Source organism: Pristis pectinata, chromosome 35 (genome assembly GCF_009764475.1).
Source record: "Pristis pectinata isolate sPriPec2 chromosome 35, sPriPec2.1.pri, whole genome shotgun sequence".
In the NCBI taxonomy this organism is placed as follows: domain Eukaryota; kingdom Metazoa; phylum Chordata; class Chondrichthyes; order Rhinopristiformes; family Pristidae; genus Pristis; species Pristis pectinata.
In genome coordinates this window covers 15,528,312-15,546,120 of record NC_067439.1, presented here as the reverse complement: position 1 = coordinate 15,546,120, position 17,809 = coordinate 15,528,312, and the positions used below count along the sequence as shown (strand labels likewise).

Here is a 17,809-nt window from a genome sequence, read left to right as displayed (position 1 = left end):
ATTCTCTCCCCCAGTGAGCTATCATTGAAGGACGAGACAGTGAGGATTTGGGGTTAAGGGCCAAGATGGGAGCAGCCATGATTTTATTGCCTGGCGGAGAGTGGCCTCCCCCGCTCACGTTCTAACATTCTGAGGAGCTGAGCCTCTTTCTTCATTGCCCCTCCCGCAGGCAGTGACACTGAGGTGTTCATGTACCCCCACATCGACAGCGCTGAGCACAGTCACAACGGCAAAGACCATGCCATCATGATGTTGAGCCACTTGGACCAGATGGTGCCAGTCCAGAGGAGGCCAGCCATGACAGACGGGTCCACACAGACTGAGCCGCTCCTTCCGGACCCGGACTCTGCTGCCGGGGCACCTGCGCTCGCAAAATCCACCTCTAACTCCTCCACGTGGCGGCATTTTGAATACAAGGATCTGGAGATTCACCACCAGACGCGGACACTGTGCAAGGCTGAGGAGGTGAGGTGGAAGGGTGGGTGTGCCCCTGATCCTGCAGAGAACCAGCCCGGCACGTCCTGTTGGAGTGCCCACGTCACGGGCTGCACTGTTGGATGTCCAGCTGCCCAGGCTGGTTCCACGGTCCCAGAGAGGAGGGGTTGGGAGGGCGTGAGGGACATTGCAGTGAGAGCCAGCCATTTCACCATTGAGGCAGAACCAGATCCGGGCAGGTGATCCCAGGGTCTGCCCGTTGTCCTGTTCCTGCAGAGAGTTCAGGTTTGTGTCAGGGGGTGAATAAAGCTTTGCGGGAACCAGTTTTTTTTTAAGGTTTATTCATATTTCGGGATCTGGGCATCATGGGCAAGGCCGACACTTACTGCTCATCCCTCACCCCACCACTGAGGAGGGAGAGGTAAGCCACCCTCTACAACTGCTGCACTCCCTCTGGGGAAGGTGCTCCTATGGTTGGGAGGAAGTTCCAGAATTTAGACCCAGGGATAATGAAGGAGTCTTTCCAATCAGGAATGGCGGTGGTGTTCCAGTGTTCTTCCTGATGTTAGCGGTCATGTGTCCGGGAGGTGGTGTCGGACTAACCTGGGTGCGTAAGGGCAGTTAGTTTATAGATGACGCACACTGCAGCCACTGTGGACTGGTGGTGGAGGGAGGGGGTGTTTAGGGTGGTAGTCGGGGTGACACTGTCAAAGAATGCCAATCTAGTTCATTTATCAAGCACCTCACATTGATGGGACAGCCAATCAGGGAAAGGGATCAAAAACACGATGACGTTGGAGGAACTCAGCAGGCCAGGTAGCATCCGTGGAGAAAAGCAGGCGGTCAACGTTTCGGGTCAGGACCCTTCTTCAGGACTGAAGATAGGAAAAGAGGGAAGGTCAATATATATAGGGAAAAGCAGAGCAGTGATAGGTGGACAAAAGAGGGGAGGTGGGGTGGGCACAGGGTGGTGATAGGTAGACGCAGGTAAGGGATAGTGATGGGCAGGTGCGGGGGAGGAGGGGAGCGCAGATCCACTGGGGGATGGGTCAAAGGTAAAGGGGGGAAAGGTAGAAAAAAAGAGGCTAGGGAAGGGAAGAAGCATGGTGGGGGGGGGTGTTTGTAGGGAAGGGGGGGGATTACTTAAAGTGGGGGAATTCAATGTTCATGCCGTTAGGCTGCAAGGTTCCGAGACGGAAAATGAGGAGCTGTTCCTCCAGTTTGCGCTTGGAATTCTCCCGGCAGTGGAGGAGGCCGAGGACTGACAGTCCTGAAGAACGGTCCTGACCCGAAACGTTGACCGCCTGCTTTTCTCCACGGACGCTGCCTGGCCTGCTGAGTCCCTCCAGCATCATGGTGTTTCTCATCGAGATTCCAGCATCTGCAGTCCTTTGTTTTTCTGAACAGGGAAAGTGATGTGTTTAGAAGCAGGGGTCACAGCCTTTAAAGTAAAGGGCCATTCTGTTCAGAGACAGGAAGAAGTTTCTTCAACCAGAGGGTGGTGAACCTTTGGAATTCTCCAGCCAGGAGGGCTGCAGGGGCTGAGTCACTGAGTACATTCAAGGCAGAGACTGAAGTTTAGATATTAAGGGAATTGCAGGATCTGGGATTTTTTTCCTCAGGGAAGTAGCAACGAGGTAGAAGATCAGCCACATAGTTACTGAGTGATGGACCAGGCGAGAAGGGCAGCAGAGGTTCTCCTGTGATACAGCAGTCTTCTCCGGGGGCTTTGAGGCTCAGAGTTGCCCTGCCTTTTGTTTGGTGTTTCAGATCCAGACATTTCCTGCAGCCCTGGTAGTTTATGGCTCCACTGTGCCCTGTGGATTTTTTCATGGGCAGTGGGATGTAGACATTCGTTGACCCTGAACGAGCCACGCTGGTGTAAGCTAACCCTCAGGAGCTCCTGCACTGCAGGATCATGGTGAACCGGATGAGATTTACAACAGTCCAACAGCTCCATGGTCACTGTGTCTAGCGTGTACTCCAGTTGCATTCTAGTAACTGCATTTGTTGAGCTGGGACATGAACTCACCTCCAGAACAACGTCACACATAAGGCTGGTCGGCCCATTGCATCCATGCTAGCTCCCAGCAGAGCCCCCCCATCAGTCGCTGTAACTCTGTGACCTACTCCCTCTCACATGCCCAACAGCTCTGCTCTTTCAGTTGTTTTTTGACACCCGCCCATTACCCCACACTAGGGGTAATTCACAGCAGCCAGTCAACTCACCAGCACATGTATGTGATGTGGGGGGAATCACCCGCGGTCACAGGGAGAACGTGCGAACTCCACACCAACAGCACCCGAGGCGGTGGAGCTGTGAGGCAGTGGTTTCACCTGTTGTACCGCCACACCTGCCCGGGGCGGGACCGCCACACCTGGCCAGAGGCGGGACCACCACACCTGGCCAGAGGCGGGACCGCCACACCTGGCCAGAGGCAGGACCGCCACACCTGGACAGAGGCGGGACCGCCACACCTGGCCAGGGGCAGGACCGCCACACCTGGCCAGAGGCGGGACCACCACACCTGCCCAGGGGCGGGACCGCCACACCTGGCCAGAGGCGGGACCACCACACCTGGCCAGAGGCGGGACCACAACACCGCACACTAACCTCTCCGGTTCTTCCCTCAGCAACGGGACCAGCTGGCGGCGGAGAACGACCGTCTTCACAAGCTGATGGCCGGCCTGCAGGAGGAGAACGCCCGGCTCCAGCGCCAGCTCACAGCCCTGCAGCGGCAGGTCGAGGAACAGAAGGAAAGGCAGGAAGCCCTCAGCCAGCCCACCGTCACCCTGATCCTGGAACAGATGAACAACATGCACGTACAGCATGATTCCAAGATCTGAGCCGTGCTAACAGTTGGTGCTGAACACGCCGAGCGTCCGCTCCAACACCGGGACACACCTTACGCTGATTCCTTCTGCTGCTTCAGGAGACTTCCTCTTGCGGGGACTGTCAGCTCCAGGGCTCCTTCACTCAGCCGTTGGTTCCTTTCGCTCAGTCGGTGAACTAGAGGTCCCTGGTTCACGCCAGCCCCCCGGCGACAGCATCGACCGGTGGATGAGAAGTCGCCGTCCTGCCGCTCCCCACGCCAGCGCTCCGGACCCATCCCGGAGGCTGCCTGCCTTTCCAGCAGCGAGGCTCTCTCTGGGAGCGGGGGCTGGGAGTAAAGGGGGACGCAGTTCCCCGGGAAAGGAGGAGAGACAGGGCACTGACCTGCTCCACACCCACAGTGCGTGGCCACTGGTGACTGGGGTGAGGCTCTAGTCAAACATTGGGCACCTTGTTCGCCGTGGGGAGCAGTGTTTCTGTGCGGTAGAGCTGTTGTAGTCACGGGGGACCCGTCCACCTGCGTCCTCACTCCCTTCCCCTCTTATTCCCCAGCCCGACTACTATCACTCCCTCGTCTGCAGGTTGTGGACTTGGTCTTCGCTCAGTGACTGTTCTTGATGAATGTCAGATCACTTGTTCTTGGGAGTGGGGTGGACTTTATAGCCAGAGCTCAGACCCCTGTCCCCAGTATCCACACGAGTGTGTGGCAGTGATGGGGCTACAAACAATTTGCCCCCACATTCCACCCCCACCAAACAAGACCAGCAAATCTTTGCTTTCTCCGACAAACTCCGCAGAACACAGCTCCCTCCCGCCAGTACAGGACAATTATGTATCTGTCCGAAGAGGATTGCCAAGGATGGGAAATGTCACCAGGCAGCACCAGAAGCTGAAGGCTGCTGTGACTTGGCTGCACTTCATGACGAGCCCATGTCTATTCTCAGACACAGGGCGGTGTGTGTGAGAAGAGGTTCACTGTGTTCTGAAGTTTGTAATCAGTGCTTCAGTTGTGTGTGTGAGAGTGTCTGTCGGTCTGTGTGTATGTGCGAGTGTGTGTGTGTGTGTGTGTGTGTGTGTGTGTGTTTGTGTGAGAGAGAGAGAGAGAGAGAGAGAGTCTGTGAGCTATACCGGGCTGGATCCTGCTGGGCAATGTAAATAAATTGCAAAATAAAAGTGACCTTTTATTGTGTGTTGACGGCTGCAGTGCGAGCCCGCTCCAGAGGTGTGGGATGTACAGCCCAGCGGTGGTGGAGGATGTCACAGGGTGGGCCTGCCCGGAGACACAGGAGACTGCAGCTGCTGGGTCCTAGAATTTCACACAAGATGCATCTGTGCTGCCCTCTGAGTTCCCCTGGTGCGATGCTGTTCCTCCCGCATCTTGTGGGATACCGACCTGCCTGTTGGACGGGCCCTTCCCGGCCATCTGCGTCCTTCAGCCCACACGGCCTGAGCAGACGGCATTGTGGCCGTGAGACGCGCCATCCTAAAGGATGAAGCAGTGGCAGCATTTTGTTGGTGGTGAAGCACTTCGGGACATCAACGGGGCAACAATGAGCCGCGATTTATATCAAACGTACCAGGAATAGCCCGTATGCCGAAAGGGTCGTTCGCAGGTGGGGCTGCTGTTTGGGAATATGGGAGTTTCCCGTCTGCTGGAGGCAGTGTGATGTCTTGCTACTGGGACTTTGTCAAGAACACCCAAGCACAGACTCAATGTGGGCTCACAGTCTGTAGGGAGGAGGGAAGCAAAACCACTCCTGGTGCTTTGGTTTAACTTGTTATTGTGACTTATTTCTTTTCACACCCTCTAGATTCTTTGATGAGGGCAATAATTGGTTTCTCAGTGAGATAATCACATCCAAAACCAGACTGCTCTTTATATGCAGGATCATAGAACATAGAACACTCCAGTACAGTACAGGCCCTTCGGCCCACAATGTTGTGCCGACATTTTATCCTGCTCTAAGATCTATCGAACCCTTCCCTCCCACAGAGCCCGCCATTTCTCTATCATTCATGTCCGTTATTCCGAACTCAGAACTGGTGCTTCAGATAGTGACAAATTCTAAATGTAAAGCACCTCCAGTGCCCCAGAAACATCACCGCAAAGCTGATGTAAGTACACCTGGTAAACTCCCGAGCCAACAGACTGGTGAGTCAGTGGCTGTGCGCACACAGCTGTATGTACACAAGTGTACAAGCACTTAAACTGGTGAGTCAGTGGCTGTGCGCACACATCTGTATGTACACAAGTGTACAAGCACTTAAACTGGTGAGTCAGTGGCTGTGCGCACACATCTGTATGTACACAGGTGTACAAGCACTTAAACTGGTGAGTCAGTGGCTGTGCGCACACAGCTGTATGTACACAAGTGTACAAGCACTTAAACTGGTGAGTCAGTGGCTGTGCGCACACATCTGTATGTACACAAGTGTACAAGCAAGTTTGTGTACATGGGGGGAAGAGGTGTACAAGAGAGAGCATCCAGTGATTTGTCGGAAGGCGTAACTACCTGAGTATTTGAGGTCTGCAGTGCACACAGGAGTGCTCACAGGCACGGTGGACGGTGAGCAGTGGCGCTGCCATTCCTGGCACTGCTGGCTGGATCTATGGAGTAAGCAGCTGCGCATGTGAAAATGGAAGCTCAAGGCTCACAGACGGATACCATTCATCAGTCACACGTATGTCGAAACACACAGTGAAGTGCATCTTTTGCGTTGAGTGTCCTGGGGGCAGCCCGCAAGTGTCGCCACGCTTCCGGCGCCAACATAGCATGTTCACAACTTCCTAACCCGTACATCTTTGGAATGTGGGAGGAAACCGGAGCACCCGGAGGAAACCCACGGGGAGAAGGTACAAACTCCTTACAGACGGCGGCCGGAACTGAACCCGAGTCGCTGGCGCTGAGAGGCGTTACGCTAACCGCTGTGCTACCGTGGCTGCCCCTAACAGAAATGTACAGCACAGAAATGAACTTGGCAGTCAGCCCACCGGTGGACTGAAGCTGAGGCGACACAAGCCTCACACCACCTTGTCAGCTTATCCTTCCATCCTCACTCAACCGACCTGAGTCGCCCAACTTGTCAAAACCACTTTGCATGACAGCACATTCTACCGGTTAACCATTTTCTGAAGAAGTTACTTCCAAATTCCAGACTGTAGGCCTCCCAATAGCCAGTGGGAGATAGAGGCGATTCCCGTCGCTGTCTGTAAGGAGTTTGTACGTTCTCCCGCATCTGCGTGGGTTCCCTCCGGGTGCTCCGGTTTCCTCCCACATTCCAAAGACGTACGGGTAGGTTAATTTGGGTTTAAAATGGGCGGCGCGGACTCGTTGGGCCGGAAGGGCCTGTTACCACGCTGTAAATAAAATTTTAATTTAATTTAATTAAAACAGATATGTAGACAGATCATGGAAAGATCTAAAACCAACACAGTTGTCATAGTGGGTGACTTTAACTTCACCAATATTGACTGGGACTTCTTAGTGCAAGAGGCTTAGATGGAGCAGAATTTGTTAGGGTTTCTTGCAACAGTTTGGGGGCTGTCCAACTGCAGGAAGGGCCCTACTGGATCTTGTACTGGGAAACGAGCCTGGCCAGGTGACTCACAGTTCAGTGGCAGAGCATTTGGGGAACAGTGATCATAACTCCTTAAGTTTTAAGATAGTTATGAATAAGGAGGAGTCTGGACCTTGTGGGAAAGTAGTAAATCACAGCAGGGCAAATTACAGCATTATTGGGCAGGAGCTTAGGAGAGGATATTAGCAGCAGCTGCTATTGGGCAAGTCCACATCTGACATGTGGGGGTCATTTAAAGACCAGCTGACCGGAGTTCAAGAGACCATCCACATTCCAGTGAGGAGGAGGGACAAAGATGGTAAGGTAAGGAAACATTAGACGACGAGAGGTTGTAAATTTAGTCAAAAAGAAAAAGCATATGTAAGGAGCCCAAGGCACTTTATATGTACATTAAACACAGAGGGTAACTAGGGAGAGGGTAGGGCTGCACAAGTATAAAGGAGGGAATTTAATCTTGGGGTCAGAGGATGTTTGTGAAGTACTGAATGAGTACATCGCATCGGTATTCACCAATGAGAGAACATGGAGGATCGTCAGATCAGTGTGGGATATTCTAGGGCATGTTGAGATAAAGAAGGAGATGGTCTCTTGAAGAGCATCAAGGTGGATAAATCCCCAGGGCCTGATGGGGTTCATACCAGGTTATTGAGGCAAGAGAGGAGATTGCTGGAGCTTTAATGAAGATCTTTTGCATCCTGTCTAGCCACAGGAGACATCCCAGAGGTCTGGAGAGTAGCCAATGTTGTTCCTTTGTTTAAGAAGGGAAAGAGGGATAATTCAGGAAATTATAGACCGGTGAGCCTCACATCAGTGGTAGGAAAGCGACTGGAGAGGATTCTTAGGGGATTTACTCACAGTTGGAAGGACATGGGCTAATTAGGGACAGTCAGCATGGCTTTGTGCAGGACAGGTCATGTCTTTCAAACAATTGGGTTTTTTGAGGAGGTGACAAGGGTGACTGATGAGGATAGGTTAGTGGATGCTGACTACATGGACTTTTGTAAGGCATTTGACAAGGTCCCTCATGGTAGGTTATCAGGGAGATTAAGATGTACAGGATTCACAGTGACTTGGTAGTTTGGATTCAGAATTGGCTTGCCCATAGGAGACAGAGCGTAGTGGTTGAGGGGTGTTATTTTGACTGGAGGTCTGTGACCAGTGGTGTTCTGCAGGGATCACTGCTGGGGCCTCTGTTGCTTTTTTTTATGTATATGTGTGTGTATATATGGGTGGGTTAGTAAGTTTGCAGATGACAGAAAAAATTGGTGGAGTCATGGATAGTGTAGAAAGCTGTCAAAGGATACAGCAGAGTATAGATCAGTTACAGATATGGAGAGAGAAACGGCAGCTGGAGTTTCATCTGGGCAGGTGTGAGATGTTAAACTTTGGGAGGTCTAATGTAAGGGGAGAGTAACAGCACTGACATACAGAAGGATCTTGGGGTCCAAGTCCATAGCTCACTGAAAGTGGCAACTCAAGTCGATGGAGTGGTAAAGAAGGCTATGGCATGCTTACCTTCATTACTAAAGGCAAAGAGTACAAGAGTCGGGTTTGGCTTAAGGGGCTTCGGCGTAAAGGGGCAAGGCAGGTGAGTAGCTGGTAGGCAGGTAAAGGTAAGGTTTACCTGTTATCTGTGATAAATATTTAAGTAGGAAAAACTAGGGGGAAGAAAAAGGAATTAGTTCAGATGGAGGACCTGGTGGCGTGCTGCAGCTGCTTGATGTGGGAACTCGTGGACCTTGCTGCGGTCCACGATGGCCACATCTGCAGTAAGTGCTTGAGGCTGGACGAACTTCGGCTCAGAATCGATGAGCTGGAGTTACAGCTTCAAACACTGCGCAGTATCAGGGAGGGGGAGAGTTTTGTAGATACTGTACATAAAGGAGATGGTCACCCCACTTAGAGCAGGTAATTCTGGAGTCCAGGAAGTAGATAGAAGGGTGACTGTCAGGGGAGGGAAAAGGACCTGCCAGGGCCTAGCAGCAGTAGCCAGTTCTATGTCACTGGGACCAGTCCTGCTGCTCAGAAGGGAAGGGAGAAGCAGAGGAAGGCAGTAGTGATAGGGGACTCGATAGTCAGGGAAACAGATAGGAGGTTCTGTGGCAGTGAGCATGAATCCCAGATGGTATGTTACCTCCCAGGTGCCAGGGTCCGGGATGTCACTGATCGGGTCCACAGGATTCTAGAGCGGGGGGGAGAACAGCCAGAAGTCGTGGTTCATGTTGGTACCAACATAGGTGGGAAGAGGGATGAGGTCCTGAAAAGTGAGTTTAGTGAGCTAGGCAGAAGGCTGAAAGACAGGACCTTGAGGGTAGCGATCTCAGGATTGCTGCCAGTGCCACACGATAGTGAAGGTAGGAATAGGAGGAGATGGCAGATGAATGCGTGGCTGAGAAGTTGGTGCAGGAAGGAGGGCTTTAGATTTTTGGATCATTGGGATCCCTTTTGGGGAAGGTGGGACCTGTACAGAGAGGACGGGTTACACCCGGACTTGAGGGGGACCAATATCCTTGCGGCCAGGTTTGTTAGGGTGGTTCAGGAGGGTTTAAACTAGATTGCGAGGGGGGGAACCGGAGGAGTAGGTCAGAGGGAGAAGGGGATGGGGAAAAGTCAGATCTGACAGGTAGAGAGGCTTTGAGGAAAGAGAAGCAGAGTACAGACTATAAAAGTAGAAAGGTGGATGGGCTAAAGTGCATTTACGTAAATGCAAGAAGCATTAGGAATAAGGGAGATGAACTGAGAGCTTGGATAAGTACATGGGACTACAATATTGTGGCTATTACAGAGACATGGCTGACATCGAGGCGGGAATGGATATTGAATATTCCTGGTTTTCAGTGTTTTAAAAGGGATAGGGAGGGGGGGAGAAGAGGAGGAGGGGTGGCGATACTGGTCAGGGACACAGTTACAGCTGCAGAAAGGGTAGATAATGTAGAAGGATCCTCTCTGGAGTCAACATGGGTGGAAGTTAGGAATAAGAAAGGGGGAGTTACCCTCCTGGGAGTATTCTATAGGCCCCCGGTAGCAGTAGGGATACTGAGGAGCAGATTGGGAGGCAGTGTTTGGAGAGATGCGAAAATAACAGGGTTATTATAATGGGAGACTTCAACTATCCAAATATTGATTGGCACCTACTTAGTGCCAAAGGTTTAGACAGGGCGCAGTTTGTTAAGTGTGTCCAGGATGGACTCCTGACGCAGTATGTTGACAGGCTGACTAGAGGGAAAGCCATATTAGATCTAGTTTTAGGTAATGAACCGGGTCAGGTGACAGATCTATCGGTGGGTGAGCATATGGGGAACAGTGACCACTGCTCCATAACCTTAGGAATTGTCATGGACAGGGATAGGAGCAAGGAGGACGGGAAGATATTTAATTGGGAGAAGGCTAATTATGAGGCTATAAGGCGAGAACTTGGGAGTGTAAATTGGGATGACATTTTTGAAGGGAAATGTACTATAGAGATGCGGTCGACGTTCAGGGATCTTTTGCAGGATGTTAGGGATAAATTTGTCCCGGTGAGGCAGAGAAGGAATGGCAGGGTGAAGGAACCATGGGTGACAAGGGGGGTGGAACAACTAGTTAGGAAGAAAAGGGCAGCATACATAAGGTGTAAGCAGCAAGGATCAGATAGGGCTCGTGAGGAATATAGAGTAGCAAGGAAGGAACTTAAGAAGGGGCTGAGGAGAGCCAGAAGGGGATATGAAAAGGCTTTGGCGAATAGGGTTAAGGAGAATCCCAAGGATTTTTTCTCATCCGTAAAGAGCAGAAGGATGGCTAGGGTAAAGGTAGGTCCGATTAGAGAAAAAGGTGGGAAGATGTGCCTGGAAGCTGCGGAAGTGGGTGAGGTTCTCAATGAATACTTCTCTTCAGTATTCACCAAGGAGAGGGGTCTTGATGATGCTGAGAACAGCGTAGGTGAGGGTAATGTTCTAGAGTATGTAGATATTAAGAGAGACAATGTGTTGGAGTTGTTAGAAAATATTAGGACAGATAAGTCCCCGGGGCCTGACGGAATATTCCCCAGGCTGCTTCGTGAGGTGAGGGAGGAGATTGCTGAACCGTTGGTTAGGATCTTTGAGTCCTCGTTGCCAACAGGGATGGTACCGCAGGATTGGAGGGTGGCGAATGTTGTCCCCTTATTCAAAAAAGGTAGCAGAGATAGTCCAGGGAATTACAGACTGGTGAGCCTTACGTCTGTGGTGGGTAAGCTGTTGGAAAAGATTCTAAGAGATAGGATCTATGACCATTTAGAGAACCATGGACTGATTAGGGATAGCCAGCATGGATTTGTGAAGGGAAGATCTTGCCTCACAAGCCTGATAGGTTTCTTTGAGGAGATGACCAGGAAGATTGATGTGGGTAGTGCAGTGGATGTGGTCTACAAGGATTTAGTAAAGCGTTTGACAAGGTTCCACATGGTAGGCTTCTTCAGAAGGTCAGATGCCAAGGGATCCGGGGAAGCTTGGTTGTGTGGATTCAAAATTGGCTTGCCTGTAGAAGGCAGAGGGTTGTGGTGGAGGGAGTGCATTTGGATTGGAGGGCTGTGACTAGTGGTGTCCCACAGAGATTGATTCTGGGACCTCGACTTTTTGTGATATTTATAAAGACTTAGATGAGGGGGTGGAAGGGTGGGTTAGCAAGTTTGCAGATTACACAAAGATTGGTGGTGTTGTGGAAAGTGTGGAGGGCTGTAGAAGCTTGCAGAGGGATATTGATAGGATGCAGAGCTGGGCTGACAAGTGGCAGATGGAGTTCAATCCAGAGAAGTGTGAGGTGGTACACTTTGGAAGGACAAACTCCAAGGCAGAGTACAAGGTAAATGGCAGGATTCTGGGTAGTGTGGAGGAGCAGAGGGATCTGGGGGTTCATATCCACAGATCACTGGAAGTTGCCACACAGGTGGATAGGGTAGTTAAGAAAGCTTCTGGGATGTTAGCTTTCATAAATCAGGGGAACGAGTTTAAGAGCCATGAAGTAATGACGCAGCTTTACAAAACTCTGGTTAGGCCACACTTAGAGTACTGTGTCCAGTTCTGGTCACCTCATTACAGGAAGGATGTGGAGGTGTTGGAAAGGGTGCAGAGATTTACCAGGATGCTGCCTGGATTAGAGAGTATGGATTATGAGGAGAGACTAAAGGAGCTAGGGCTGTTCTCATTGGAGAGGAGGAGGATGAGGGGAGACGTGATAGAGGTATACAAGATATTGAGAGGAATAGATAGAATGGACAGCCAGTGTCTCTTTCCCAGGGCACCAATGCTCAATACAAGAGGACATGGCTTTAAGGTATTGGGTGGGAAGTTCAAGGGTGATGTCAGAGGGAGGTTTTTCACCAAGAGAGTGGTTGGTGCATGGAATGCAGTGCCTGGGGTGGTGGTGGAGGCTGATACATTGGGCAAGTTCAAGAGATTGTTAGATAAGCATATGGAGGAATTTAAGTTAGAGGGATATGTGGGAGGAAGGGGTTAGATGGCCTTAGGTGTGGTTTGAAGGGCAGCACAACATGGTGGGCCAAAGGGCCTGTGTTGTTCTATGGTTCTATGGAGTCAGAAAGTCACGTTGCACTTGTATAAAACTTTGGTTAGGCCACACTTGGAATATGTGTGCATTTTTGGTCGCCCATTACAGGAGGGATGTGGAGGCTTTGGAGAGGGTGCAGAAGAGGTTCACCATGAAGCTGCCTGAATTAGAGGGCATGAGCTATAAGGAGAGGTTGGACAAACTCGGGCTGTTTTCTCTGGAGCGTCGGAGGCTGAGGGGAGACCTGATAGAGGTTTATAAAATGAGAGGCGTAGATAGCGAGGACAGTCAGAATCTTTTCTCAGGGTAGAAATGTTGAATACCAGAGGGTTGAGCTTTAAGGTGAGAGAGGCAAAGTTTTTTTTTATTAAAGCACAGAATGGTCCCCGGAACATGCTGCCAGAGGTGGTGGTGGAAGCAAGTACGATAGTGGCATTTACGAGGCTGTTAGACACATGAACATGCAGGGATTATGGATCATGTGCAGGCAGAAGAGATTTAGTTTGGTATTGTGTTCAGCACAGACATCGTGGGCCGAAGGGCCTGTTCCTGTGCTGTACTGTCCTATGTTCTAAAACCTAGAAGTGTGACAGCTTCCCTTCCAAAAGAAAACCACCCAGAATTGGGCAACATTTGGTTTTATTTCTAATTAAAAATAAAATCTTTGAGTCCAAAGCAGCGAGTCCCAGAAACACCCAAAAAATTAGATCATTGATTTTATTTTAAGAACAGAAATTTTGCAAACTATTCCCTCCTCAACGAGGCTCTGGTTGAGCAACCTTCACACAGGATTCACAGGTACATTCAGAGCACAACCCACGGGCAACACCAACTATGATTCATGTTGGGACTGGCACACGCCACCACCCAGCCACTCCCCTTCTGGAAATAAACGTAACACTTCCTTCCCACCAAACACCCTCCCCCATCCTACACATCAAACACAAAGGAAAAGGATGATCAACAAAGCTGTACAGTTATTATTCGAGAGGTCTACAACAGAATGCGCAGTGCTCCTCTTCTTGAGGGTATCCACACTTCTTGCAAGCCGACTTTAGAAGAGTCGATGGTGACAGCAGCTGATATTTGAGCCACACTTCACCCATGACTCAGTGCGTTTCCAACCAGCCAAATGGTCTTCTCGCTTCGGTGGGAATGCCGATTCAGCTGCAGCGAGGCGCGGTGTTGCGGGTGTCCAAGCCCTCTGGCACATCGATTGACACCACTGCTCCGTCAGAAGCCGCCAATCCAGCCAACCTGCTGCTCTGACCTCTCACTCTGGAGCGGATTGACAACTCCAGCTGGAATCACCGAGATTACTGAAGATCCTCCCACACGGAGCAGGCGAGAGCCTCGCACTCCTCGGCGTGGGGTTTTCCTGGAGCTGCATTAGTGCCTTCGATCTTTACCTCTCCGCTTCTCCTTCCTCCCACCACCCCCACTTCTCCTGCCTTCCCACTTAACCATCGGCGGCTCGATCTCAGAAGGTCTCCCTCCGCGATCCGGCACCGGACCCATCAGGATCTGGGAAGCAAAAGCAGCAAGAGACCCTTCCTCAGGAATGTTCGGAATGCCACAGCCTCAAGCTAGAGTTGGTGACTGGGACAGAGAGTGCAATCACCACATCCTCAATGCCAACAAAAGCCTGCACTTATGTAACTCCTTTCACATCCCAAGGGTTTTCCGAAACACATTACAACCAAAGGCATTGAAGTCAGTTGCTGATATAATGTACGGAATACAGCAGATAATCTGAGCATCCACACAAAGCAATATGATAATCTGTCGGTTTTAATATTGTTTGGCCAGGTGCTGCACCATTAGAAGGGTCAGAGTGCACGAATCAGACTCACACAGCACGTAAACAGACCCTCCTCCCACCTCGCCCATGTTGTCAGTCGTCAGGCAAACACTGACACCAATTCCACTTTATTCTCCTCACATTGCAAACAACTGGCTCCACATTCTGCCACTCACCTACACACAAGCAGCAATTCACAGTACCCAGTTAACACACCAGCACGATGTAGGAGGAAATCAAAGCATCTGGTGTGAGTAACTGGTGAGCAAACTCTACCCGCACCCCACACGACGGGTCTGAGCACAGGCACCGAGCAATGCCGTTTGCGTGCAGGCAGAGCGTTCCGAGGGAGCACTGCACAGGCGGAGGCGCGGCCCTTTGGACGAGGTGTTAAACCAAGGCCTCATCTACTGTCTCGCATGGAGTGAACGAAGAGCAGACACCGCGGTGCCACAGTTAATAGAGCAGCTGCCTCACAGCTCCAGCGACCCGGGTTCAATCCTGACCCCCGGTGTTGTCTGTGTGTGGAGTATCCACGTTCTCCCTCTGACTGCGTGGGTTTCCCCTGGATGCTCCGGTTTCCTCCCACATCCCAGAGACGTACGGGTCGGTAGGTTAGTATTGGCCATTCTAGAATCTGGAGGTGGGGGAAGAGTTGGTGGGATAGGATTGGTGTAAATGGGTGGTCGGTGGTCAGCACAGACTCAGTGGCCTGAAGGGCCTGTTATCACTGCTGTAGGACCCTGCGACTTAGAACAAGTTCACAGTCAGTGTCCAGCTTGGATGTGCTTCATGCGCATACCTTTACACAGCAGAAAACACTGGAGAGAGACGGTGTGTGCCTCCTGTTGGCATGGACCCTGACCCCCAGTCAATGAACCGTCCGCCAGAGTGCAGCAAGGCCACAGTATCCTCCCAGTGGAGCAGCCCCCACCACGAACCGTTAGGCATTAGCCCAGACCCCTGCATCTCTCCACACCCACACACACACCCACTGTTGATGTTCCTGCCCCAGTCCCAGGCCAGGTTGAACCCCCCTCCTCCACTGGACCCCTGCTGGACGCTGCCTCTTACCTTGTTGACAGCACAAGCCGTTTTCTCCCGACTGCTCTGGCTGGTGGCCCTGGTAATGACGGAGAGGTCCTCCCGGGCAGACAGCATACGGGCAAGTGTGACACCGGTCCCGGAGCTGAGCCCGTCTCTCAGGGGCTCTACAGCTGACCCATCGCAGCTCCACATTGCTGAAACAGAAATAAAACATTGACCCCACGTTGCCCGGATCTCCAGGAGGTACGTCAGCTGGCGCACAGGTTGCCATGGTGATGCCTGCCCTGCCTCTCCCAATGGCTCATTAACTAGGTTCAGCTTTCCACGCTGTTACAACCAGCCTGACCCGGGAGAGCATGCTTGTGAAATAAAGTCACGGCTGTGATTACTTCAATCATGAAACGACATTCACTGTCCCTGACTGACATCGGTGGGTCCGCAGTCACGTGTAGGTCCACTGGGCAAGGAGCGACAGACTTCCTTCTCTGTGAGGACATCAGGGAAACAGATGGGTTTTAGGACAACGTTGTGCTTGTCACCGTTACTGATATTAACCTTTTATACTGGTTCCATTTAACGTTCAATTCAAATTCCCTGAATTCTTCCTTCTAATCCTGACCTTGGAATATCATAAAGAAATTTAACCATGTAACCCTGTAAAAAAAATTTACCATTGTGATGTGATAATGGTGACTTTTTTGTACTATTAAGTATTACCAGGGCAGTAGGGAGAACCCACATTAATTTTCAAAAATAATAACATGAACTGTACTAATGGGATCTCAGGTTAATGTTCTATCTAGAAAGCGGTACCTTTGACAGTGCGGCACTCCTTCAATACGGCACTGGGCAATCTATCGGGATTTCCAGATAAGTCTCCGCGGATGGTATTTGAACCCACAACCTCGACTCAGATGCAAGATCCCCTCTTACTGAGGCACAGCTGCCTCTACAAACTTCCACAATCAACATCTGGGAGTTTCCCTCAACCAAATACGTACAAACTGAAGGATTGGTCGTTTACTTCCATTACAGCTGGTGGCAGCTTTCTGTGTACCCATTGGTTGTGAGGTTTTTGTATCACAAGTCACATCTAGTGAACGTCTTTCATTACCCACATACTCTCTTTCTTCCCCCTGGGAAAATATCTTTCTTGAAAGATCCCGACATCTTTTCACGTACAGTTCTCTGTCTACGTGACTGAACACTGCTTGTACAGTGCAGGAAAGTTTGTCACCCAGATTGCAATCTGAAAACCTTACAAGGCAAAGCCTGAAACCGGCGTCCTTACCCACAACCCAGGCTAAAGACAGTAGGTTAAGACACTGTACGTCGGTGGCTAAAAACTGCCGGTCTTTGCCGTCAGGGCAGCAGGAGAGGAAATGCGGTCTGATGAGGTGGGAGAGGCCTGACCGACGGTGGGCAGCACCAACGTGACCGCAGTTAGGGAATATTTACTGACATTTTGTGCTGGCAAAGTTACACTGGTATAAACATGAAATCCAAATGTTTGGCCCCTTTATAAAAATTCCACCTATGTGCTGAATTTATGGTAAATGTTAACAAAAAAAAAGGAACAAATGCATAGATCATAGATTACTACAGCAGAGGGGCCCTTTGGCCCACAATGTTGTGCCAACATTTTATCCTGCTCTAAGATCTATTCTAACCCATTCCCTCCATTTCTCTATCATTCACGTGTCTATCTAAGAGTCTCTTAATGTCCGTAATGTACCTGCCCGCCACAACCTCTGCTGGCAGTGCGTTTAAACACTACCCACCACTCTCTGTAAAAAACTTACCTCTGACATCCCCCTTATACCTTCCCTCCAATCACCTTAAAATTATTGTCCCCTCGTGTAGCCGTTGTACAGGAATTTAATAATTATAAAGCAGTCTTAAACTGTAAATGCACAAATCACCATTCAGCCCCACAAACTTAACTCAACAACCAAATTAGATCATGGCTGCTCAGGGTTTAACTCCACCTGCCAACCTTGATTCCATATTTCTTTCCATGATAGGAGGCCATTCAGCCTATCACATCTATGCCGGCTCTCAGAGCGTTCTCTCTCCCCCAGTAATTTTGCCTGTAACCCATTCTCCCCACACTCCTATCAGCTCCCCCCCGATCCCCCCTCACCTACACATAGAGGCCAGTTAACCCACCAACCCGCACGTCTTTGGGATGTGGGAGGAGACGGAGGAAAAACACTCGGTCAATGCACAAACTCCACATAGACAGCACTGGAGGTCAGGATTGAAGCCGAAATCACACCGGGGCAGCGGGCACTACCAGCTGTATCACCTGTGCCGACCCGCACCGTCAGTGCTGGCCAGGCAAAATAAACCCCAATCATCCATCTTGAAATCATTGATTAGCCCACAGCGTCAAGTGGGATTCTGAAGCGGACGGAGTTCTGAATTTCCCTTTGCGTGCAGTCGTCCTTATCCCATTCCCGGCGTCACCGATTCCAGCATTAAGTTATGACTCCACACCCTGGAATATCCCAGGAAGAGGAGGGTTTTTTAGCTATAATAGTCAATCCCTTTCATCACCTGCACACACCATTGGATCACCCTGTTCTTTG

At 50.7% G+C, this 17,809-nt stretch overlaps 2 protein-coding genes across 9 annotated transcripts in view; one reads left to right on the top strand and one right to left on the bottom strand.

Annotated features, from left to right (window-relative positions):
* Positions 1-17,809, top strand: part of rasgrp4 (RAS guanyl releasing protein 4) — a 223,122-nt gene that overhangs the window by 137,653 nt on the left and 67,660 nt on the right. For 3 of the 7 annotated variants that reach the window (XM_052044428.1, XM_052044433.1, XM_052044434.1), the window contains exons 16-17: positions 170-465; positions 3,070-4,457. The exons of 3 other annotated variants lie outside the window; for them this stretch is intronic. In XM_052044428.1, the coding sequence (XP_051900388.1) occupies positions 170-465; positions 3,070-3,282 (509 nt within the window). In that variant the 3' untranslated portion in view covers positions 3,283-4,457. Of the gene's footprint in view, positions 1-169; positions 466-3,069; positions 4,458-17,809 lie in introns of those variants that run through there. One more of the 7 variants, XM_052044429.1, reaches the window with a different exon arrangement.
* LOC127586454 (protein FAM98A-like) overlaps positions 6,522-17,809 on the bottom strand; it is a 108,828-nt gene continuing 97,540 nt past the window's right edge. Inside the window, exon 8 of one of the 2 annotated variants that reach the window (XM_052044438.1) lies at positions 6,522-6,626. In XM_052044438.1, the coding sequence (XP_051900398.1) occupies positions 6,567-6,626 (60 nt within the window). In that variant the 3' untranslated portion in view covers positions 6,522-6,566. Of the gene's footprint in view, positions 6,627-13,073; positions 13,895-17,809 lie in introns of those variants that run through there. The other variant, XM_052044436.1, reaches the window with a different exon arrangement.